The sequence below is a fragment of the Trachinotus anak genome, unplaced genomic scaffold (genome assembly GCF_046630095.1).
Source record: "Trachinotus anak isolate AG129_WGS33_773 ecotype Australia unplaced genomic scaffold, CSIRO_AGI_Tana_v1 ptg000021l, whole genome shotgun sequence".
Lineage (NCBI taxonomy): Eukaryota > Metazoa > Chordata > Actinopteri > Carangiformes > Carangidae > Trachinotus > Trachinotus anak.
Genome location: NW_027273872.1, coordinates 17,297,061 through 17,321,450, shown reverse-complemented (window position 1 = coordinate 17,321,450; position 24,390 = coordinate 17,297,061). Strand labels below are relative to the sequence as shown.

At 41.1% G+C, this 24,390-nt stretch overlaps 4 protein-coding genes across 4 annotated transcripts; 1 reads left to right on the top strand and 3 right to left on the bottom strand.

Moving 5' to 3' along the window:
- The first annotated feature begins 625 nt into the window (after nt 1-625).
- Nucleotides 626-2,717, top strand: fgf1a (fibroblast growth factor 1a). Its single transcript, XM_071458454.1, has 3 exons — nt 626-936; nt 2,048-2,151; nt 2,375-2,717. Exons 1-3 carry the CDS (start codon nt 768-770, stop codon nt 2,573-2,575), a joined length of 474 nt encoding a protein of 157 aa, XP_071314555.1. The 5' UTR covers nt 626-767; the 3' UTR covers nt 2,576-2,717.
- Nucleotides 2,718-3,691: 974 nt separating this feature from the next.
- Nucleotides 3,692-9,981, bottom strand: ndfip1 (Nedd4 family interacting protein 1). The gene is made up of 8 exons (XM_071458453.1): nt 9,794-9,981; nt 8,633-8,726; nt 7,332-7,471; nt 7,095-7,182; nt 6,639-6,763; nt 6,405-6,471; nt 6,168-6,276; nt 3,692-5,466 (listed from the first exon to the last, which is right to left on the bottom strand). The coding sequence occupies exons 1-7, from the start codon at nt 9,827-9,829 to the stop codon at nt 6,170-6,172; spliced, it is 657 nt and encodes a 218-aa protein (XP_071314554.1). The 5' UTR covers nt 9,830-9,981; the 3' UTR covers nt 3,692-5,466; nt 6,168-6,169.
- Nucleotides 9,982-10,808: 827 nt separating this feature from the next.
- On the bottom strand, nt 10,809-13,296 carry gnpda1 (glucosamine-6-phosphate deaminase 1). The gene is made up of 7 exons (XM_071458176.1): nt 12,996-13,296; nt 12,753-12,880; nt 12,187-12,288; nt 11,901-12,083; nt 11,592-11,776; nt 11,241-11,415; nt 10,809-11,101 (listed from the first exon to the last, which is right to left on the bottom strand). Exons 2-7 carry the CDS (start codon nt 12,874-12,876, stop codon nt 11,040-11,042), a joined length of 831 nt encoding a protein of 276 aa, XP_071314277.1. The 5' UTR covers nt 12,877-12,880; nt 12,996-13,296; the 3' UTR covers nt 10,809-11,039.
- A 2,981-nt stretch (nt 13,297-16,277) lies between these two features.
- Nucleotides 16,278-23,758, bottom strand: hspa4b (heat shock protein 4b). The gene is made up of 19 exons (XM_071457295.1): nt 23,438-23,758; nt 22,771-22,828; nt 22,384-22,524; nt 21,314-21,436; nt 21,036-21,135; nt 20,783-20,916; nt 20,401-20,645; nt 20,192-20,268; nt 19,906-20,057; nt 19,604-19,710; nt 19,389-19,522; nt 19,027-19,211; nt 18,808-18,903; nt 18,259-18,414; nt 18,009-18,134; nt 17,796-17,903; nt 17,593-17,712; nt 17,257-17,418; nt 16,278-16,828 (listed from the first exon to the last, which is right to left on the bottom strand). The coding sequence occupies exons 1-19, from the start codon at nt 23,542-23,544 to the stop codon at nt 16,622-16,624; spliced, it is 2,538 nt and encodes an 845-aa protein (XP_071313396.1). The 5' UTR covers nt 23,545-23,758; the 3' UTR covers nt 16,278-16,621.
- Nucleotides 23,759-24,390: the final 632 nt, after the last annotated feature.

Genomic DNA, 24,390 nt, shown 5'->3' with positions numbered 1-24,390 from the left:
CTGATGAAGACTTTGATTCTTCTACTCTTAGAAATAATACTTAAGGATGTTTTTTGTTTTTAAAACTGTGTTGGTTGTTTACTCATAAATGCTTATTGTTAATGACAAACACTAAATATGTGAAGCCGTTTTCAGGGGCTTTAAGACATCTACTCAGGATCCACTCAGTGGACTGTGTTGCAGGGGAACAGAAGAGTTTCCTTATGCTCAGCATCCCAACATTACATTCGAAAAACTCATTGGCAAAGTCTCTGCTGAGACTTTTCACTGAATTCTTCATTTGATAGAAATCAATTTCTGATGGAAACTGGTGCAGCCCGGACTGAACATCTGGCTTTAATCCAGGGTTTGCATGCAAACTCCTGCCCAACACTACTTGACGGTTAATATTTTTATTTATGTATCAAATGACAACATGAAAACAATGTTTGTGAAGTTATTGCAGACCCCGTGTTTTCTCTTATTAGGAATTAAAATACTAAAACTGTAACTGTGTTGTTCGCGACCTTTAAAGCCTGGTTGTGTGGTCTCTTTTCACCTGTTGTCTAAGTCTCTGCACCTCTGGAGAGTTGAGGTTGAGGTCTGTGGCAGTGATCACGCCCAGTGGTTGAGGTTGGGCGTCGGGGACGCGCATCCAGCTGCCTGTGCGGTCTCTGCGCTCGTTCACGAGCATGTGAGCACCTGACCGCTGCGGGGGACGGAGCTGAGCGTCCGGTCGGGAAACCTCCTGCTGGCTTCAAGGGCGGTCGCTGTCTCCTGTGAGCAGGATGGCGGATGAAGAGGTGTCCGCGGCCGAGGATCAGACCGCGGACAGCGGCCTGCTGCCGCGGGACTACAGGCGGCTGACTCGGCTGTACTGCATGAACGGCGGATATCACCTGCAGGTCCTGCCCGATGGGACGGTGCAGGGCCAGAGGGATGAGGGGGACGCGCACAGTAAGACTGCAGCACACAGCGCATTTTACATCCAGGTCAGGCCCACAGCATCACTTCCTTCTCTGCAGGAAAAGCACCAATAAATAAATCACGACACAGTGGAGACCTGTGGGAGCTAAATGCTGATGTATTTAAGGGGGGTGGGGGGGGGTGGATATCCATTTCGTTTAAGACAGGACATCCCGGCACTTCTGGCCCTGTTTAAGGTCCATTTTATAAAAGTTTATTTATTGAACTTATCTCAGTGAGGAAAAATGCATAATTACACTAAGCAGCAGAGGCGTGTGATACACTGAGACTGAGAGCTGAACTAATTATACACAAAAGGTGTGATGTATAACACACAGGAAACTAGGATACATAAGGAGGACACTGATTTCTCTATGTGGTGAAGTGGTGTGGTCTATTTTGAAAAATATTTATTTTCTAAAGCACCGAAGTGTCTTGCTCCTGAAAAATAGCAGAGGAAAGGTGAGACATTGTAAAAACACTGAATTCCTCATTAATGTCAAATATGAAAGGTCATGCCAGAAACATGAGGATACTTGTATGCCTCCATCAGTCCTCTGCCTCCTTTCTCTCAGGTTTACTTTCTCTTGTTTGGTAAACTGCCTGTGATAAACTGCCCATAAAAAAGTAAAAGTAAAAAAAAAAAGTATTGCGTTGTATATATGTAATTTTTAGCATTGTACATGAAAATTAGCCTTTTTAGTCCAACTCTGACTCATATGCAGTTGTTTTTCTGTTGATCAATGAGCACTGTCATTGTCAAATAAACTACTGAAATAAAATAAATACAAGAGCACACATTTATTCAGTCAGGAGAATAATGAGGATGCTGCGGCTACCTTCACACAGCTGCCTCCTTCATTGAGTCATTCAGCTCAATGACTTTAACTGTTGCATGTTTTATCAGCCAGCTAACTGCAGCTGAAGAGAAACACACAGTATGTTTGAAATTGACACAGAAATCTCAGATTGGCTGTTGCCATTTTAGTCCTTCCAGAAAATCAAAGTGGCTCGTGTTTGTAGAGGTGTATTTTCATGTTTCAGTTCCTAACCTTCACCCGTCAGTCCTTTTCACCTGATTTCAAACTCTTTCTCCTTTCAGCTGTTTTGAAGATCAGAGCTGTGGACAGAGGCGTGGTGGTCATCCAAGGAACAGAAGCGGCGCGATATTTGGCCATGAGTGATGAGGGGCATTTGTACGGTTCAGTGAGTATCCACAACAGATGAGCTATGTGCTAGTAAATCAGAAGCTTAATGATGCAGGCATATGTTGACAAACCTTCCACGATCATGTCTGTTCTCAATAATTACGCACCGTTATACAGTCTTGATCTAAACATTGGTGAGCGCTTTTAGTCTCAAACCAAACAACTACAGTCCCTCCAAAAGTGCTGTCAGCTGGTGGTGCTTTCTTGTATTTATCTCTCAGCACACGGTCACTGATGAATGTTACTTCCTGGAGACACTGGAGGAGAATCACTACAACACATATCGGGCTCGGAAACATCAGGAGAAGAGCTGGTACGTAGCTCTGAAAAAGAACGGGAAACCTAAACTGGGCCCAAGAACTCACATCGGACAGAAGGCCGTCTTCTTTCTGCCCAGACAGCTGGACGACTGTGGGGAGTGAAGACGTTCATCTCAACGTACAGTGATACCTCAACCTAAACGGACTGGAAGCTGCTCAAGGGCAGATTCATGTTTGAAGAAGTGAAAGAATTTTTTTTTTTTTTTTTAGCTGTGATGCACCTAAGCTAAAACAATGCACTTATCTTGTTTATGTCTTTTGTCTTCCATATCATCTATATTGACATAAAATCTGGTGTTGGTCCTGTTGCTGGTAGCAGGTCCTCTTATAGCAAAAAAGACAGCATCATCAACAGACACAGCGACTGAGCCAGTTGAGGTTCGATCAGCAGTGATTGTACTGGTTTAATTTGATGCCATTTATATTAGTGGTACTCAAACTGAAGGGCATTTTAGATGATTTTGTGAGATGAGAAAAAAAAAAAAATACACTATACAGTAATATCCTATGATATAGATTCTATAATTATAAATAAAAAACTCCTGTGTAGTGCTTTTAGTTGTATAAATTATTTTTTTTATTGTCTGAAAAAATGTTTCCAGATCTCAGTGGAGAGTTTGGTCAAAGGTGAGAACGAGTAACTCGTGAGGATCTGGTATGATCGCAGGATTTGCTGCGGTTTTCTCATAAACCACTGCACTTAATGGATGACACATGTCGCCCACTGACTGTGGGGTTGGCTTGCTTGGTGGAGTTCATCTGCTCCAAGTCCTCTCTAGTTTAACTTTTCTGTAATCTATCTGCTTTTGAGAAGAAAAAAATTAACAGCTTGAAAAGGCTGCTGGCTCCAGCCCACACCAGGGTGTCGAGCTGAATTACAGCTTTCCCAGACTTGTGGATGTTTCATAGTCACAGCAGTTACATGTTGTTGCAATTTAGAGCCACCAATGTGTAAAATGTCCCAGTGAATCATTGTAACACACGTTACATTTTCTGTAGGTCTCTTGCAAAGTTGAGCAACACATTTTGATTTTTAATGCCCCACCCCCCACCCCCCACAGTGCTATAGTGTCATAAATACTGACCTGTAAATGATACCTGTTGTTCATCCTTCTCTGCGGGTTAAGATTATATAACAACTGTAAATGTCTGTCCCATTGTCTGTTGGACCCCCACGACTCAGAAACACAATAATAATTGATCCAGATGACTCAGAGATGACGCGTTAAAAGTGACATTTATTTAACACTAAATGTTTTATGTACAGTTTCATAACAACAAAACCCCAAAATTGCAGCTCTAACATCACAAAGAAATAAGCATAATGGGTCTGTATCAAAGCTATGGCAGACATATGAAGTTAAGTGTTTAAGACAAACAGTTCAGTTTGCTGGACATTAACTCCTTCTACTGATGACAATGATTAAATCATGAGAAACCGTATTATCCTGGCAACTCCTCCGGGTTATAAAACAAAAGAAAAATCCTGAACTGCTGCATCATTCATTCTTTATTCTACATGTCTGAGACTCAATGGTACCGTCCTCTGGGTTTTGTCAGTTGTTTCTAAAAGTGCACCTGCATACAACATTCTTTAACATAGTTTCAATACCCACAAGATAGCTAACATTTTACACCTCGAGAAAAAAAAAAAAAAAAAAAAAAGTATGAACCCCTCCCCCACCCCCAAAAGGGGGAAAAAAAAAAAAAAAAAAAAAAAAAAAACTTATTTCCCTTCCCCATCTGCCAATTAAATCTTAAGGCAAAAACCCACTTGGAAAAGGAATTTGAGTTATTTTTATGCTCTTAGATAATGGGATCCACATGCTTCAGCGAGATCATTAACAGCTGAAATCCAGACAGCCAAAGACTCTTTTCTATAATCACACAGCTTTTCCACTGACAGTGAATGTGATGCAGACTCCACTGACTCACTGAGGAGTAATGCAAAGGTCACGCTGTTACATCTAAATGAGCTTCTTTAAGGCCATGAACCAGAAAATGTGCTCATACGCCCAGAAAAATCATCTCAGTTTCTGTCGTTGTCCAAAAATGAGACGTCCCCTCACTGTCAGCCGAGCTGCCGCGGGGGTCTTGTCGCTTGACATTTGTGGCCATCTGGTTTTTAGTTGCAGCTTGTCTTTGTTGAAAAATGCAGCATCGTCTAAGACCATATCTGTAACCTTAACTCTTTTTTCTAAAGGTGGATAGTTTTACCTGATTTAATGTACAGCAAAACATTTATGGGCAAAATCATAACTTCTGACACATGGATGTCATTACGGTGTGCTGCACGTACACCGCATTAGAATCACAAGCATGTATGTTTTATTATGACAATGCCCTTGATGAACAGTTTCCAACATCTTACAAGCAGAAAACAACACTGCCCCCTTCTGGCTAAAAAAAAAAAAAAGGGCAACACTACTTAAAGCCAACAGGTGAGTGAAATGTGTGGTAATATGCATATAAGCATTTACAGCCTAATGAAAGATTGCTTTTTAAGTGTATGTGGTATCTAAAAAGAGCCCCAAATAGTCACAATAAAACCAAGTGAGATTAGTGCAGATTACAAAGTGTGTTACATGCTATGGCAGGTCTAAAGAGTGCTGTATTAACTAATACCTGTTGGCTTCAAGTGTCACCAACACGAGACTTTCCCTATTTATTGACCCTAAGGGCAGATGCATGCTCGTATGCTACCATCAAATGATATAAGGCATTACTTATACATTACAGACTGAAATGTAAATAGCACTTAACATTCGCCATTAATGAGTACACTGAGGGACTATTACTGTTAACCTTTTTCCATTAATAAAGTTTCAAAGCGAAAATAAAACAAGTGATATAATTCCTGAATATTTTATTGAGAGTTTTCTTCATCTGTAACTCGTCTGGCTGATTTCTGGTTAAGTGTCTTCAGTTTAATTTGAAACGTGACAGAGTCGCTGTTTGTGTTTGTCAGGTCCAGTTCTTCCACATCCACCATCCTGGATTTATATCATGGGGAGATGTTAGAATCAGATTTGAAAATGCACTTTCTTCAGCAAAGTCACTTCCATATTGAAGACATGTGGTGGGATTTATGGGGTTTATAATAGTTAGATTTACATGTACGTTAATAACTCAAACTCCAACATAATTAATGCAACACTCTTAACTTCATTGATAATGATCTCTTTGTATTTACTGAACTTTTCAACACGAGGATGTTGTGTGTAGACCGAGATACCATGGGAGTCTGCTTGATGCATGAGTAATCTTAAAGTCAAAAAATATTTCCACGAGCTAAAATACACATTTTAAATGAGACCTTTTCTTTTTTTTTATAAGATCCTTAACTGACCAACAATCAGTTTGCTCCCTCATCTTCACAATGGGTCATATTGTTAATGTTAAGCTGTTTAACCAGACAGGCGCACAGAGGCTGGGCTCCATTTTTCACACAGCAGCTGTAATTACATCTTTTCACAGTCCTCCGAGACTCTGCAATATCTTTCTCATTTGGATTAAGCCGCTACGAGCCATGTGAAATATGTGTTTTATAGTCTGTATTGTTTTATTTCTCTTTTTAACCAAGTAAACAGGTCAGTCTATTTGTCGTCGCTGACTGCAGCTGCATTATTGCGTGCATGTAAATGTCTCCCATGAGACACCTGGCTTACATGATGAGTGTAACCAGATGCCTTACCTCTAATAGATGAAGAGTACCCTTGTTCGAGGAAGAGTGGCATAGGTGGGATCGGCCAGTTTCCGCACTCTGGAGTAGTTAACAAAGCCTCTGATGAACAGCATGAAGCCTAAAGGCCAAAGAAAAGATATATAATGCAAGAAGTTCAGCTCATACATCATAAGACGCTTACCAAAATGTAATTGTGGGACACAATGGGAAATGCTTTTTGTTTATAAAATAGCACCTCTCACTTACCCAGGGCCAGGAACACCCACCACAACCAGTACTGCCCATCGAAGTAACCAGGGAAGTAGGTCGAAAACTGTAAAAACAAGATAATGTCTGCTGGGTGCATGATCCTAGAGACCATTTTCAAAGTTTCAGTCTTCTTCTAAACTTATACAGGTAAGAATTGGTAACATTCACACCACCAAACAGCCATTTAGTAGCTGAACTGGTTGTGAGGCATATTTGGAAAACAGTTCTTACCCTGACAATAAGAACCCATTTGATGAGGGACAGGCCGAAGCCAGAGATGGCCCCGTATCGACCAGCGGCTGATGTGGTCAAGCAGAACGACAAGAAGAAGCCGATCCAGTTGAAGAGGAATGCCACTGGTGACAGAAAGACAATAATTAATGAGAAGAACAACATTTGGAGAGAATTTGACAGCCTTTGAGAAAATGTCAAATTCAGTTTAAGAAACTGTTTATAAGAGTGCTTATTCAAATGTTACACCGCAAATGTTAAAAGAGGGGAGAGTGCATCTTTTCACATGTTCAGTGAGCAGATGAATTCATATATATATATAAATAACTATTAACCCCTGGTTACACTGGTTACGAGACAGCTCTATGCAAGTGAAAGTGAAAGTCAGTTTACCCTTTTTGAAAGACAACAACACTGTGCACAGGTCAACTGCTGAAATGCAAAAGGGTTTCTTACTGAAGAAAGTGAGCATGAAGATGCCGTCATTTCCTATTCGCAGCTGATCAGCATCTTCAAAGTCATCTCTGGTCACAAAGTCCTCCTCCTGCACCGACAGCAAGACGTATGTATACACATTACATCAACTTGTTTTCACCTCTAAATTTGATGTTTTTGGTGACGTATTAGTATGAGACAATAAGCTTAGTGATCAGGAGTATTTCTAGATGATGTCTGAAAATGAGACGGATGTACCGTGACGCGTCCGGTGACCAGAGGGATGGCGGCCTCTGCTTTGCTTCTCTCAGCTTCGTCATAGGAGGGCAGAGTGGTGGCAACACTGTAAGATGGAGGGTTGGGAAATCTTCCTCCATCTTCCTTGTATTCAAAGAAAGCTGTGGAGATAGCAAGCAAATGACTATTAATGAACAGAGGTCTTGTGTTGATTTATCATAAAGATAGGTTGAGATAGTTTTTTATTAGTATTTTATTACCTTCTCAATAAAGCTGGATTTAGTAGCAATATACTAAATTTTAAAAACACTGCAGATTTGAGCTTATTGCACAGGAATGGCAAATTATAAAACATGAACTGGACAAAATTTAATTCCTCCTGTCATCTGTGATTTGGTCACATATCTATAGGGAGAAAAAACATTCTTTGTTTGGTTCCTCCAATAACAGACCTTCAGAGAAAACTAGACAGGGCTGCAGATAATTCTGTAATTCTCTAGAAAGTCCAAAAAAGTATCATTTTGATTCTAATATTGACTTAGATCTCCATCTAAAATGCCAGTGGCAAACCCAGTGTTATATAATGGTAACTGGTTCACCAGCTGGAATTGAGGTTTGACTGCTGACAGACAAAAATCCACTTTCACTTCCTTCAGAGAGCAAAGAAGCGGCAGAGAATCATAAAACCAGACCAGGGAGGGATGAGTTACAGCAGGAAGAAACACATTAGCTGTATGTGTGTCCATTAGTGTATGCTTTGTCCCATACAAGCCAAGACTCTTATCTGGGTCATCTGGCATCTATCCAGAATCCTCATTTGTGTTGTTCAAACATAAACAGCACTGAACCTGATCACTGGATTCGCCCAGGAACAGCTCAAGGCTGCAACGCACTTATGCAACATGTTGATCTTTGCCCTCTTAAGAGATGAGATTAGAAATGTCTAAAAGGCCTTGGACAAAAGCTACTCCCCTCTACTCTGCAGCTGTACTTATCTTATAGCTGTAGTTATTTTTTTATTTTGCAGAATAAGGGTTTGGATATAAAACACACCATGAGTTCATAAAGCTATTAAATATATAAGAGATTAAAATAGTGCACATAGAGCATACATAACATTAAAATAGTATTAGGCCAGCTACAACAACAAAACATTTCAAACATTTCATTACACTATTACTGCCTTCACTTTTACTGGAGAACAATTATTAAGTTGGTACCTATACTTTTACATAGTTGCAGGGTGTGAACACTTCTCTCACCTCTGATACAGAGCAACCTAGCACATGACAGTATGCGATGGAGCTGTGAAGCTTCCTAACCTGCATTTGCTGCAGCAATGCTGCTGTACGGTGGTGGTGCATCCGGGGCAGGCCCCTCCTGGGATGGTTGGGCTGGGTCCTCCTCATTCACCAGCTAAGACATGTTAATAAGTGACAACACACATGGATCATACTTAAATTACAGCCTTTAGGAAAACTACTTGTTGGCTGCACAAGATGAAAAATAAGCAGATGAAATTCAGGAAAGAAAACAACATGGTGGCATCTGATTTATTGACATTTTGTGTGCGAGGAAGTTCCTTGATTTATCAGACGTTTTATTCTGCCAAAAAAGACAAGCTCATCTGTTGTTTAACCTGTAAACACTTTTTAATTTGACTTCCCAGTTATAGACAGTGCAATAAAAAGCTGCAAGAAGACTGTGTCCATGCCGCCCACCTCAACCTCACAGTACCTCTTGGTTTTCACACACCAAGTCTACTTTGAACAGGTATTGAACAAGCAGAGTGCAGACGGATTGTGCTGACTCTTCAAAGAGAAACAAGGTTAAACAACAGCACGAATGTCACATTTGTGTAATTACTATGCAACAAGTGTCAGTCATGTCTGCAATCATTTCTTTTCAGAGAAGTAGAGATCAGTTGCCCTGGTTCTTTAAGTGATGACCTCTTATACATCATTAACACTACATAGCCCCAAATGAACCATAAACCGGGCACTAACACACACAGCATCTGCATATTAATTAATGCATGTCAATATATAGTCGGGCTGCAGCTCTGTATTAGTATTCTGATCCTGTTCTGTCTGTAGAGTTTGAGTTGCTGGAAAGGCGGACTGGTGACTGATCCAGGACCTTTCAGGGAGTCTTACCACAGTCCGGGATCAAGGCTAGAAAAAGTGACACCTCACAGCTCAGGCCTGACAATACCAGATAACGTTAACTAACTGGCTGCTGAATGGCAATGGGCCACAACAGGCTTCAAGTTATACGGGACGAATTTGTGATCATATAATTGCTATTTTCTTTCAGAGTAGTCACTTTGGTTTGATATAAGCCAAATAAACCCCGACCGTCAACAAGTGTCGGTGCAGCTCGTTGTTTTCCTCAGTGACAGGCTAATGTTGACTAGCGCTAGCTGATCCGGGGAGCAGCTAACTGCTAGCAACATTTTAGCGTGGCCGTAAACGGTTACCTACCTCCTGATATCTCACGTTGCTGTTTTGTTCTGCCATTGTGGAAGAGGAGCAAAATACTTAAAATGTCCTCTTCCCCTACTTCAGCTGTGAAGATGTTATGTTGAAGGAAAATCGCCGACGAACTAGTCGAGGTAAGGTTGGCTCCTAGTCGGCCATCTCCTTCCTTCTCCCCTCCTGACTGTAGCTGACTGATGCTGCCTTCACGGGCTGTCGGAAACCTCAGCCAGTCGTTCACCCGTCAACGAGTCGACAAAGTAGCTCAGTAGATTTGAGTATGAATTCAGTTACATCTGTCATCGATGTAGTACCACAATGCAAAATATATTCTGTTACAAAGAAAAGCACCACGTATTCAAAACGTATAAAAATGTCTAAATAAAACTAGCAAAATGTAACTGAAGTATCGAAATAACGTTCTTATTGTAAATATTAAATTACTGCATTACCAACAGCGATCAACAATGATCACTGAGAGAATCCATTTATACCTTTGTAATCACTGGGTAATTTCCTAATGAACGATGCATTATATTCATGAGCTGATCATAGGGTTTGTAAAAAATCTTCATCTTCAAATGTAGTGAAGGAAAAAAAAAAAAGAATATTTGCCTCTGAAATGTTGCACAGTACAAATATGTGTCCTTGAAGAAGTACAAATTTGCAGAAAGTCATATTTGCATCTTATAAAAATCTTAATCTTCAAATGTAGTGAAGCAAAAAAAAGGACATTTGCCTCTGAAATGTTACACAGTATGTGTCCTTGAAGAAGTACAGATTTGCAGAAAACTATATTTGCATCTTCGAAACTGAAGAGTATAAATAAGTATTTGTATAGTTAAACTCCATAGGGCCTGTGCTCCTCGATTTCTATTCAACATACATCGAAGTCACTTTCAAAAGCGGAAATGGAAGATTACAAGGAGCACTTAAAGGCAACATGAGTTGTTCCGTATTGTCATGTGACAGGAGGAAAAGACTGAACACCACAGCACTATCCCAAAACACACCCAAGACATAAAAATGAAACGCACTTTATTACAAAGAACAAATGACTGGCACAGCTGTATGAACAATCACCTGAATACTGAGCACCTGATTATCTCTATAAAGATTAGCTGTGGTCAGTTCAAGCACTGCTTGATGTCCACCGATGTATCTCCATCAGAAGATAAAGGAATCACTGGAGTGTTAATTTTTGAAAAATGCCTCATGAATCCACAGTCATCTTAGATCAGTTCCTCTCAGATCAGTTCTTCTTAGGGTCTGAGGGAGGTGGCTCCACCAGCTTGTTGTGCACATGCATCATCCCTAAAAAAAGAACAACACTCAGCATTTTTCTATGATTCATGCCAATGTTTTACAATTTAATTAATTTAACTTTTAAACAAAATTGATTACAGCTGAAATACAGTAATTTAAGCATTAGGGCATTGTCATTTAACCTCACCTTTGAAGTACTTTACAGTTTTGACCCGCAGTTCCAAGGTGGCGTCTTCGTCACATACAAAAACAGTCTGTGGGTGCTGCTGGAATGCAGACACTGTCCACATGTGATTCACACCTTCCTCTATAGCTTTGTATAGAGCAAATGCCTTGTGTGCTCCAGTGATGAGAATCATGACCTGAAAAAAAAAAAATTAAAATGTTTTTTGGTGTTAAGCAATGCACTGTTCTGCAACCTAAAGCAGAGTTCTGCTAAGAAATGATCAATCCTCACATTAAGTAAATTTGATATTTTGCAGAAACATAAAAAAAAAAATAGAGGGACACATGGTTGACATAAATATAGGCTTCTAACCTCTTTTGCATCCATGACAGTGCCCACTCCCACAGTCAGAGCCATGGTGGGCACCTTTGATAGATCCCCATCAAAGAATCGGGCATTAGCCATGATAGTGTCCTTTGCCAGAGTCTTCACCCTGGTCCTGGAAACTAAGCTTGAACCAGGCTCATTAAAGGCAATGTGGCCATCGGGTCCAATACCTGAAAAAAAGACAGTGAGTAGTTTGATTTTACTGCAGCTTCAACGACGACTGCACTACCACTTGATACCATAACTGTGTGGTTGACTACAGTACATTCACAATCAACAGTGTGACCTCCTGACCTCCAACAAAGAGCTCGATCCCCCCGGCAGCTGTAATCTTTTCCTCAAAGGCGTTACATTCTACTTGCAGGTCAGCGGCATTGCCATCGAGGATGTGGGTGTTCTCTGCTTTTATGTCAATGTGCTTAAAGAAGTTATTCCACATGAAGGAGTGGTAGCTCTCAGGGTGATCTCTGGGAAGTCCTGCAGGGGGTTTATGATAGTGTTTTATGCAAAATCACAGCTTTCAAGTGTTTCTCAGTGTGTAACCATTTTTTTGTGTGGAGACCGAAAGGTGAAGCCTTACCTACATATTCATCCATGTTGAAAGTCTTCACATACTGGAATGAGATTTCTCCATTCTTGTAGTACTCAATCAGTTTCTTGTAACAGCCCAGGGGTGTGCTTCCTGTAGGGAGCAACAACAAGAGGATGCGAATGCAAAGAATGAAAGCAAAACTAACAAAGAACATTCACTTATTTTCTGATTCATAGTACTCAAACTTCTCCGTTTTGGGACATTTCATACAATTCCTCCTCTATGTTTCAGAGAAAAATGCCATTGCTCCATTTGGTTATTTAATGACTGTACAGGTTCGTGAGAGAACACACAACACATCTACATGCAAAAACATGTAGGGTCACAAATCATCCTGCATAGTTTGATTTGAACTCCCACTCTGCATGGTTAGGTAAGACATTTCCGGCAGTGACACTGAATCAGCAGATGTGGGGGAGAATACTTTATTACTTGTTTTACACACAAGTTCACAGTATCTCCAGCACTAAATTCTAAAAAGAAAAAACAAAAACAAAAACAAAAAAAACCTCATCTATACGGTGCTAAAGTGTAACCCGCCAGCTTCTGCTTACCTGTGGGGAGCCCCAGGGTGAAATATCTATCCGGGTCAGGTTTGAATAGTAAAATCTTGTTTCTGATGTACTTTGCAGCCCACTCGCTCGCCTGGTCGTAGTCATTGAGTATGATCAGCTTCATCGTCCTGGAGAAAGAGCAAGAAATAAACGGTTTGCTTATCTGAAAGAGCTCAGCCTTGAAGTAATTCACGATAAAAAAAAAAAAAAAAAAAACACACCTAAAACAGACTTTAGACTCACCAAGGAAACTATATCATCCGGCTACACTAAAGTGAGATCAGGGTTGCCAAACAAGCTGACGCAGCCGCGCAGTATATGACCGGAAACTTTAACTGCAGCGTTATTGTCCTCATAAAACACAAAGAAGAGAGTTGTTGCATCCAGCTGCACCTTGGACCATCTGTAGCTCTTACTCCAAACCTTTTTCATATACAGTCCTTGCTCGGCGCAAACAGGATCTCGGACAGATCATGTGATTCCTGCCGTCGGATGGATGTATTATAAGACCTGGAGCCGCTCAGCCCTGCAGACAATTTCCTCCAGTGGCCACTCGTGGTGTTGCAGCGAAACCCCCCCCCCCCCTGCGGCCCAAAAAGCATTTTCCCCATAGAGCGCAATAGTAAAAGAGAGGCCTGTAAAACCTTTAACAGGACACCTCCAGCTGTGCGCACAGACAAATATCAATCTTTCTCATGTATATTTTTAAGCCATGTGGGTTTTAATCTTTGTAAAAGTTTTTCAAAGCTCAGAAAACTTTTTTTTTTTCCGAGTGACGTCACCACTGTGTCTCGGGAACGAGCGTGGTTGCTAGGTTACTGCAGCGTCGTCAGGACGAGAACAAGTTGGTGTGAAAAGTGAATAAACAACATAAAGGAGAGTTTTCTTCTACACACACCAAGATTCATTGATTTTGTGATTTTTTTTTGTCGTTTTTGTTTATTCGTCACTTCTTACACTTTTGTTCAGGAACGTAACTGTTTTTAATCGATATATTCGCCGCGTAACCGGATTCACTGAGACGCCGCCATGATTTTTCACAACTTCCTCCGTAACCGTTTTCTTCAGGTATTTTAATTTAAGTCATTGAGCTTCTTTGTGATAGTTTCTGTGATGTGTGTGCAGCAGTGTCTCATCCTGACTGCAGGTCACCAGCCTCATTATTTTATAGATTAATGGCCTTCACTGTGTCAGCGGGTTAAACTGATAACTGAGTCCGGCCTGGATGCAGCGTCCTCCGGGTCAGCAGCGGGGGCCTGAGCCGCTGCAGCCCGCTGCCCCTCTCTGTCCCTGAGGGGAAGAACCGTCCTCATCACCGTCTCTCTGACTCCCCACGTCCTCAGTGTGTGCTCAGTGTACAGTTTGCTAAATGTCCAGTGGCATTCATCATTTAAATTAAATCTTTATAAAAAATAATTTTGATATATTTTTCATTTTCAAATCAAATATCTGTGAAACAGAACAGTGAGAAATAGAAAGACGGGACATAAAGCTTAACTACAGCCCTGCACAGTTTTGGTTGTTTTTTGCCGTATAAATATGCTTCTCAATGACAGAAAGTAAACGTAATAACTTCATCTGATGAGTTGTAGTTATCTGTCACACGCAGCATCCATATCTTAAAAATGCCTAAATTTGATGATTTTTTAAAAATGTTGATTCCAATGTGACAAAATGTGACTCCAATGCGGTTGCCGTTTTAAATCCATGGTTTAAAGCCCCGGGACAATCCTGTAGGGAAAAATATAAATTTGATCTTGAGTGAGGCCTCAGCTGACAAAGCATGTTTTCATTCATGAGTTTTTAAATGATCCATGTTGATTTGGTCATATTGTACATTTTATCCCCTGTTGGAGAAGCCCAATAATAGACTTTTACTTTTAGAAATAAAAGGCAAAAGCAAGTGTCTTACTTTTTACAATTTTGGTGTCATGACAGAGTGTAAAACATAAAAGTAATATAAGTTTGCATCATGCTATGGTTGGAACATTGCATTTTGAACTAATAATAAATATATTTAATTTGTGTTAACCCAGAAAAGTACAAAGATTCAAAGTGACAGTGCACGTCTCCACTGGGATTATTGTAGCTACAGGCACACTACCCTCTGCTGGGCAGGGAGGGAAAATATCAATTTGATCTTGAGTGAGGCCTCCGCTGACAAAGCATGTTTTCAATCATGAGTTTTTAATTTATCCATGTTGATTTGGTCATATTGTACATTTTATCCCCTGTTGGAGAAGCCCAATAATATACTTTTACTTTTAGAAATAAAAGGCAAAGTCAAATGTGACCAAATTTGTAACTGTGCCCTGAGATAAATCAGAATGGTTCACAATTTATAGTCATGAGGTTTTTTTTCTGTGGCATCTAAAGCGTTTGAAGCGCTGGTTGAAACTGACAGGAGAAGTGAACATAACTTGATGGAGAGCACTGAGTGAAATCCACAAATTGCAACTGATAATACTTGTTGGGATTTTTATATACAGTCTGTGGTTGGGATCATGGATACATCCATGGTTGGGATACTCTGAAGGTTCCCACCCGGTAACATTCCCCCGGAAACGTTCCGCGAAGGTTCCCCCGGGAACGTTTGGGGAACGTTCCGCGGTGATCGGTGTCACATCATAAACTCCGCTAGCAGAGCACTCGTGAACGCGCAGCGCCAGATCGAGAACGTTTTTCTCATCGCTCAAAGGCACGATGGGAGTGACACTACTGCGCAGTCTCAATGGGCCGCATAACGCGGAAGTAACCCGGAAGCCATAAACCTTTTCAGCGTATGCGCCAGGCGAGCAACTCGTATTGAACCATGGATGTATTATAAGAATAATAAATAATGGTCTCATAATACATCCATGTATTGAACTGAATGGGCGCCATTTTTAGATCCGGCATCCAGATCATATAATACATCCATGTGTTCAGTCAATTTACACTAACTACATCCATAGCAGAACGTTAAGTGTGGTTGCTAGGCAACACTGCAGGAGAACCCTACTGAAGTTTCTCTCCTGACCAGGTTATATAACATCAAAGATCTTATCAAAGTTTTACTATGATGGGATTATATGACTTAATGACTCAGTAAAGGAATCTATATGATTTTGCTCGCAGGGCTGTAGCTAGGATTTTAGAAATATGAGGTCATGAGTACAAATTACCCCAGAGCCAACCAAACTCAAGCCAAAATTTCATCCTTTATTCATTTAACTGTGACATTTTCTTTACATTTAACTCTTTTCTTTAAAAGCTGTAGTTTCTCTAAGACTAAGACCCCTTTATTTTAGCTTTTTGCCTAAAACAGAAGCATATAAAGACAGTCTGAAATGATACTTGAATGAAATCCCAACATTGTAACATTTATTTAATAGTCCAATGTAAACTAATGTCTATCTCATCAAAACCCCTGAGGACCCAGGATATGACCTGTTTCTCCAATAGCTACTGCCCTGCTAACTAGACAGAAGCAATATCTGTGTGAAACCTTGGGTATATTTGACCAAAGTAATAAAGACGGTGAAGTGATTTTCAATAACTTTATTAAAACCATATTGTGACACAGACCAGAACACTTACAGAGCACACAACAGAAATAAATACCATCATGTGTACAGCGCTCATTGTCAAACAGGCTTATTGCGGCTGGCTTTTGATTTATGTCATCCAGAAAGAGAGAGGGCATGCTATGTCATCAGACAGAGATACCACCAGGAGCTGGGCTCAGTGCGCTAATTACCCTGCCTGCTTTTGACTGTGGTGTGCAGTTCCTGCAACATTTCACCTGCTCTGATCTACACCCAGGCTGCATCTCAATCTGAGGCAACAAACTCCCGTTCAGCTTTGCTTTAGGGAGGCATTAGGCTGCTTTAATCAAGGTCCATATCAGGCTTCTTTTCTGTTGTTTCTGAGGCGGGGTTGCCTGTGTTCTCAGTCGTTCCCTTGTCTGCACTTTCTTCCTGGGGTTTCTCCTGTCCGTTGACGGGCCCGTTCTGCTCTGCAGGTGTTTCCTCCTTGGGAAGCTCCACCTTGGGTTTGGGCTTGGTCACGATGGGGTTACAAGCGGAGAAGAGCTCCTGGACAATTACAAAGAACACAACATGAAACAATGGTTTTGTTAAAAGTCATACAGTTGTGTGGAATACCTTACAATTGGCCCTGGCCCAATAAATAATTGCAATATAGGCACCAAAGTTGCTAATGTTCCTGCTAGACAGTTGATCTCAGTGTGTCATGTTTACACTGTTAACATGAAGGCGCAATAACAGCTGAATGAATGCTGCATGAGTAAATACAGCCATCTGATTGTTAATGAGCATATCTGAGGTGACTTTACAACAGCATACAACAACTTTATGTTGGTAACCCCAAATGTATTTAAATACCCAGAAATCCTACAATGAGAATTCTAAAGTTTCAATCATTACTTTCTATGTGCTATTTCTGACTTATCCCCCACCAACAGTGCTCTGGTTTTACGATAATCCCACACATAGACCCTCACCCTTGTTTTTGCTTTAATGTCTATGATTTTGACAGAGGGATCCAGCGTCAAGCTCTGTTTGCTCTGCTGGTTCATGGTGCTGTTCATCCAAATCATTGCATCATTGGTCAGTTTGTCCACTTTGGTGACATCTGCCTCATCCAAATGATCATACTGCTCCTCCTGGAAATCAATGAAAAAAAACAAACAAAAGTTGTGTTACTATTTAGCACAGGCATTATTACTTTTATTTGTAATGATGCCTTCAGTTTTTATGTGGTGTAAAGAGTAACAAGAAACATCATATACATCTTTTTAAAGGATTCCCACTACACACATTATAAAATTCTCTTTTACCTTCATTTTGTACGCTTCAACAAATTTCATGTACTGTTGGATTTGTTTTCCCAGTTCCTCAAAAGCTTTAGGTCTCTCTTCAGCCTCTGTATACCTCTCCTGGATGGGCTGGCCAAGTTTCTGCAGAGTGCACAATACACGTCAATTAAAGAACATCAAAATGTTGAACAATCGATGGAAAAAAAGACTATAGCAATAACTACCTTCAACTCCGCCAGTTTGTCAATGTACACCTGTTTGGGTTGATCCTCTCCATCTTCATATAGCCAGTTTTCAGTGTCCTCCAGCTTTAATGACAAAGCATCTCGGTCCTAAAAATATAAAAAAGAATTCCACGATATGTAAAAAGGAAAGCCAAAGCTGTTGTATGGTGATTATAAGGTGATAACTTTGATCAGAATTCTTTCTTTACTCACAGATTCGCTGACAAACTTCTCCAGCATCCCATGTAGTTTGTCCCTCATGTCGTACACATATTCTTCTACGTTATTCTTGGCGTCATTCCTCTCCTTCTCCAGCTTGTCCTGCATGATCATCTTTCCCTGAGGAGAACCCACACAGCAACTGTAACTGGCAAACACTTCAAAATAGATCGAGTAATTAAAGATGGAAGCTTGATGGGTGGATTTCGTAATGTCTGTATGTGATGGCTGAAAGCCTAGTTACCTCATTTTCTACAAAAAGATTGAGCATGTCGTCTGCTAGCTGCCACTGTGGACTGTTTTCAATCGGAAGCTCCAGCACTTTTGTTTTGACTTTGGGCTTTTTGGCTTGTGGGGGTTGGTCAGACTTCTTCTCGCTTTTGCTCTCCTCTGTGGTAGTCTAAAAAAATAAGAGAATAGGCACTGAAATTCAAAATATCACTCAAAATGAATCAAGGCAGCCAATGACGTACCAGTTTATTAGAGCATCTGTACGATCTAATGTAATCCAGTGCATCAGCTCTGCATTCAACCCATCTTTGTAAGACATACAAACTTTAGTTTTCGTTTGCATGGTGTCAGAGAGGTGCTGATCAAATGCTCCATTTTTGAAGCCAAGAGTATAATTAGAGGTATTATACTGTAACACAATGTGTTACTGTTCAAACACAATTATATAAATAGGGACAAAAATTGTATCTTCTCAGAGATACTGTTTATTGTGGGTTGAATGTCCTTGTAAAGACAACTTTATAAACTGGCATTTGTTTTCAACAAAAATTGTCCATCTTACCTCCATCTCTTCAGTCTCACGTGGCGCCTTCTCTTCTGTTTCTTTCTGACTGTCTCCCTGTCCCTGCGGCTCATCCTGATCTGTCTGCATCTTGCTCTGCAAAGGGGTGATAAACACCAGACATGTTTTTTTCTCTGTAAACAGAAGTACAGATAATAGCACAGATAATAATCTGATGCTCAGTGTAAACGGATGCAGGCGCTTATTTGGTTAAAGTACCTCTCCATCTTTGTCATTGGCCTGTTCCGTTTCCATGGGTTCCTCTGTCTCATCAGACTTCTGCACTTCAACCAGGGAGGCACTGGACACACTGAAGATACCATGAATGTTCACCCGCACCTTAACTTTCACCTTGGAGCTCTCCCCAGATGCTTGTGGGACAACCTTCTGGATCAGAAACTGGCCTGTAGGGAAAAAAAAAAAACAATCATGATCCAAAACAAACATATGTAGCTATTTGATGAGTGAATGTGACATCAGCTATGTTTATACCAAACATGGTTTTGAGTATTTCCGTTCCTTTATCAGAATCCAAGTCAGAATCTAAGTCAGAAATCACTTAGGAAGCTTTAGTTGCTTACCAATAGTGGGGTCAGGGTAGGGCAGCTCCTTAGGGCTATTGTAGTAGGCCTCCAAAGAGAAAGGCTCTTTCCGGTAGAAGGTCAACACTTTGGAGAAAGGTGCTGCATGGTTCTTAGGAAACACCTCGCAATCACTGCAACAAATGATCATTATTTTATTAAACTGTTAAGATCAGAGACGTGAGAAAAAAAAGTATCAAAAGAGGGTGGTTCACCTCAGTCCTTCCTCTGCAGCAGAATGCCACTTCAAGGAGATGGGATAGGGAACGATGTCTGTGATGGAGAATTCACGCACCTTGAAGGCAGGTGACAGTATTGCACACTGTGGAGACACAACCAGTATTTCAATGAGTGCAGCAGTAAAAGGAAGAGATGTAACTGAAGAGAAAAACATTATTTTCAAAACATAAACAGATGTTGACCAAGGCCAAAGGTCCTGTCATGTGCTGGTGGCTGAAATGTTATCGTGAACAATAGGAGAGGTGGGGAACAGCTTTAAAACCAAAGTGTGCTGTACCTGCAGGGCACATCCTCTGGCCACAGCTTCGTCAGCATTCAGCGTAGTGCTTAACTCCTTCCCGAAGAATTTGCTGATTCTCTCTTTGACAGCAGGGATCCTGGAAGCTCCTCCCACTATCTCAACTGCATAGATGTCTTCTTTTTTCAGTTCTTATAGACACACAAAAACACAGTTTCATTGTCACATAAACTGATGAAACTGCATGTTCTACATTCTTTACACAGAATTCATAGGAATGTCGGATAATAAATAAAGCGAGGTAACTGGGGAAAATAATACTCACTGGCATGTTCCAGCAGATTCTGCAGGGGAGGCTCTACTCGGGTCAAAATATCAGCACACATCTCTTCAAAGTGGCCCCTTATGCAAGAGAAAAGGTTGATATTGCTTAAACAAAGTAAATTTCAAAGTAAGAGACGGTAGATAGAAATCGTGCATTGCAAAAAATAAATAAATAAAAAATAACCAACAAATTATTTCTTGTTGGCTGACCTGTTCAGTTTTCCGGTGACGTCAACGTCATTCATGAAGCACTCAATGTTAAGCGGGATGTCTGAGGAGTTGGCACTCATCAGTTTTTTCAGTTTTTCACACTCTTGGTAGAGCCTGACCAGAGCCCTGGGCTTAGACTTGGCATCAAGCTTGTACTTCTTGCTAAATTCCTCACAGAAATACTTGACCAGTGCCTCATCAAAGTCCTTTCCTCCTAACTCTGGGTCACAGGCTGTAGCAAGGACCTGAGAGACATGAAGAAGAGGCCAAGAGAGAACTGAAGTTATGAAACAAGGCCTCTCATAGGTAGATAAAGAATGTGCAGGACGTTGATTTACATATATATACACACACACACACACACACACACACACACACACACCTTGAGTTTGCCCTTGTTAAAGGCACACACTGATGTCTGGTATCCAGAATGGCCCAGGTCCACAAACACCACGTTTCTGGCCTTCTCCTCAGGAGCAGGGAGATCCTGTTTATAGATCCCATATGCTAATGCAACTGTAAGGAAAATCGTTAAATTATTAATGAAGTGTACAAATTCTGGAGAGGCAGTACAGAGAGGCATCAATAACATGCACATACTGCCTCAGCCCTACCCAAAAAACCCAAGTACAAACCTGCAGTTGTCTCATTCATGAGCCTCAGGCAGTTTAGTCCAGCAATCTGAGCAGCATCTACGACTGATCTCCTCTCGGCATCAGTGTAGTAGCAGGGAACCTGGTTACAATAGAATAGCATTTGAAATAATTTTTTTTTTTTACCTAAAGACCCAGCACAGTCCCACAGGTGTTTTCAATGACCCTGCGTGATCAGACCTGTGGTTAGGCTGAAGTTGGGGCTTCAAGCTTTCATAAGGAGAGCGACAAAAGCTGTACAGTGGCACGTTCATACTTACAGAGACAACACAGTCAGCCACAGGCTTCTTCAGCGCATTCTCTGCCGTCTCCTTCAGCTTGGTGAGCAGCATGGCGGTGACCTGTTCAATGCTGAACACCTTCTCCTCCTCCATGTACATCACCTTCAGGAACAGGCAAATAGGCAGGCAAGAAAAAAAAATGTCACATTGCTCTGAATGATTTCTTGGTTTGAACAGCAATCAACAGAACAATAATAGGTAAATAACAGTTAACTATCTACCTCAACCTCAAAATGAATTAAATACACATATTTGACCATTAAATCTAACAACATAATGTTTCCAAAGATTGACAGTTGGACCCTTTGGCTCTATTATCTTTAACTAATGTTGTCACATACCAAAGTCTCTTAGTCAGCCTTAACAGTGATCCTTATACTTCCACTGTATTATCATGGCCACTTTTCAAACTTTATCTCAGCTCGGCTTTATCAACTTTGTCTCACAGACAGACATTTCATAACTTCAAAATGCACTAATGTGCTGCATCACAGGTGCAATAAAATGCTGTTCAGCTACAAGCTTTTGGTGCTTGCTGGCCTTTTTTCTGGCCCAATTTGGTTGAAAATTGAATTAATTAGCACCTGACTGACACAAAACAAAATTTTGGTCCTCGAAACACAAAACTATATTTAGGTCTGAATGAACAAATGGATTATTAACTGCTGTCTTCACAGAGTGCCAGGTGTAGCAGACTCCTTTCACTATGTCCACCCTGTTGAGTCACTGTGAAGTCAAAACCACAGTGCTTTATATCATTTTTATGCCCTGGGCTTTTCTCTTTGCTGTGACAGCACCCAACAGCGTTTCGTTTCTATGACAAAAAATTATTTGGTAGGATGATAATTGCCTGGACTGGCTCGCCAAATTCTAACAATATATGGGAATGATTGCAGATCTTTCAGAGTGAGCACAGAGTGGAAAGGTACTTTTCCAAAGATAATTATGAGTATAGCTAATCTGTCTGGGCTGTAATGAGTGCAATCTACAGATTAGTACACATTCTAACACCTCAGTTTAACTGTGAATCCTGTTCATTCTTCTCTTACCTTAATGCCAGTTGTTCCTGTGGGCATTTGTGCAATATCATAGACCAAGCTGTTTTTGAGGTGCTGCACATACGGATCTGAAAACGCCCTTCCATGAAACCTCTTGAAACCTTGGACTGTGTTCTTGCAGTTTGTGACGACCTGTTTCACAGAGGAAACAGAGGAAAACAACTCCATTAAAATACATGCACACCTTGGCAAATTGTGCATCTGTGACTTGACTTGTGTTCTGTGTTGGTGCTGAATTTCGTGTGTGGTGTGCCCGTCCCTGGTACTGTTCGTGCTCATATTCAGTGCACTGTGGGTCACACTGGATATGGTCACACTCCTCCGTCAGGTTAGTGATTAGGTCCTAAGTGTCCCAAGACTGACTACATGGAGACATACCTGGCTTTTTGCAGCAGCACCAATAGAGCGATTCCGGGGTCCAAAGGACACACATGCTCTAAAAACAGAGAACACAATCTCGTTATTTCTTCTACAATTGCTCTGTCAATGATGCAGCTCCGTATAGGGTTGGTGTAACCAGTAATAAAATGGTAATTGACAGTGATGGCGACGATTTCATGCGATAGCAATTCTCATGTTTAATCTACACTAATCTAACGGTGTCTTCTAAGGACTAGGGTCTGGAAAATGAAGTACAAAAGATTGCTCAAGCCGTTTTGACAGCCTGGATCCGGCCTCCTCCCATCATGCGCTCATTCATGCCTGTAGTAAAAAAAAAAAAAATCATCACCTGACTCGGCAGGTCAATAACTAGAGGCTTTAAATGAACTCGACTATAGCACCGTAGTGAGACACCACAAGCATTACCCCAGCATGTGAAGCGCTACCAGGATTTCTTTCTGGGCACAATGGTTTCGTTTCGGCTACCCGTTAGCTTTAGCACTCACATGCTGCTTCCTGTTGTGAAATCTGTTAGCATGCTAACTAGCCGGGCAGCACTCAATATTATGATGAACATAGGTGAATCCTCTCACATGTTGTGCCCGCTATTAGCGCAGATGACACGGCGCAAACCGCACATGCTATTGAGCCCAGTCGTACTTACGGTGTGGCTCGATCGCTGTATTCATTAGCGACTGTTTCGATCCCTCCGGCTCTGGCTACCGCTACATAGCAATTCATGAACCCGACGTCAAATCCGACAACTGACATCTTCACCAGCTAACTGCACGGCTTAGAAAGCGGTAATTACGAGGAAGAACAGAAACACAGCTCGGTGCTAAAGGCGACAGCAGCGGCTACAGTGGGTTTCGGTCAGCGGACGATGATCCTCCTTTGCTCTTGTCCCATGAAACTGAGCGGCAGCATGCGGTGGGTACGCCGGCTGATCCAGGAGTCTTCTGTCCGTGCAGCGGCCAATAGCGTCCGACTGCGGAGACGCTGCAGCCGAGGATCGTGCGCCACCCTCAGGCCAGAAGCGGCCCCTGCAGCGGCAGCTTTGGGTCAGTTCTCACAAATCTATTTCAGTCTGCCCATAATACTTTATCATATCCAGCTGTAATGATATAAACCCGCTGTCGGTTACCTGCTGGCTCCCCGGCTTCAAAATAAAAGCCCCATTCACAACCACTACCAGATAGACGCAAATGTTTATTTACCTTCAAATTGTCTTAAATGCAATTGGATGTTACACTTAAGTTTATGACAGAAATCACCGTAATTGACACAATTATTTTCATCATTGATTTATCTATCCATTTTCTTGAGTCTTAAAAAACCCATCACACTTTCCCACGTCCCAAAGTAATGTCTTCCTCTTGTTTTGTTCAACACAGTCCAAAACCAAACAATTTTAAACCTACAAAAATGTAAACCAGAGAAAAGCAGCAAATCACTACTTGGAGATGCTGGAGCTACTTATCATTGGCAAGATCAATTTCCATATTAAAAGACTTGAGAAATTATAGAAACTTACTGTAAAGTAGTAAATTTGTATTATAACTTGTAAAATAATAGCACTTATTTGATACCCACATTACATGAACAGTAATGGCCATC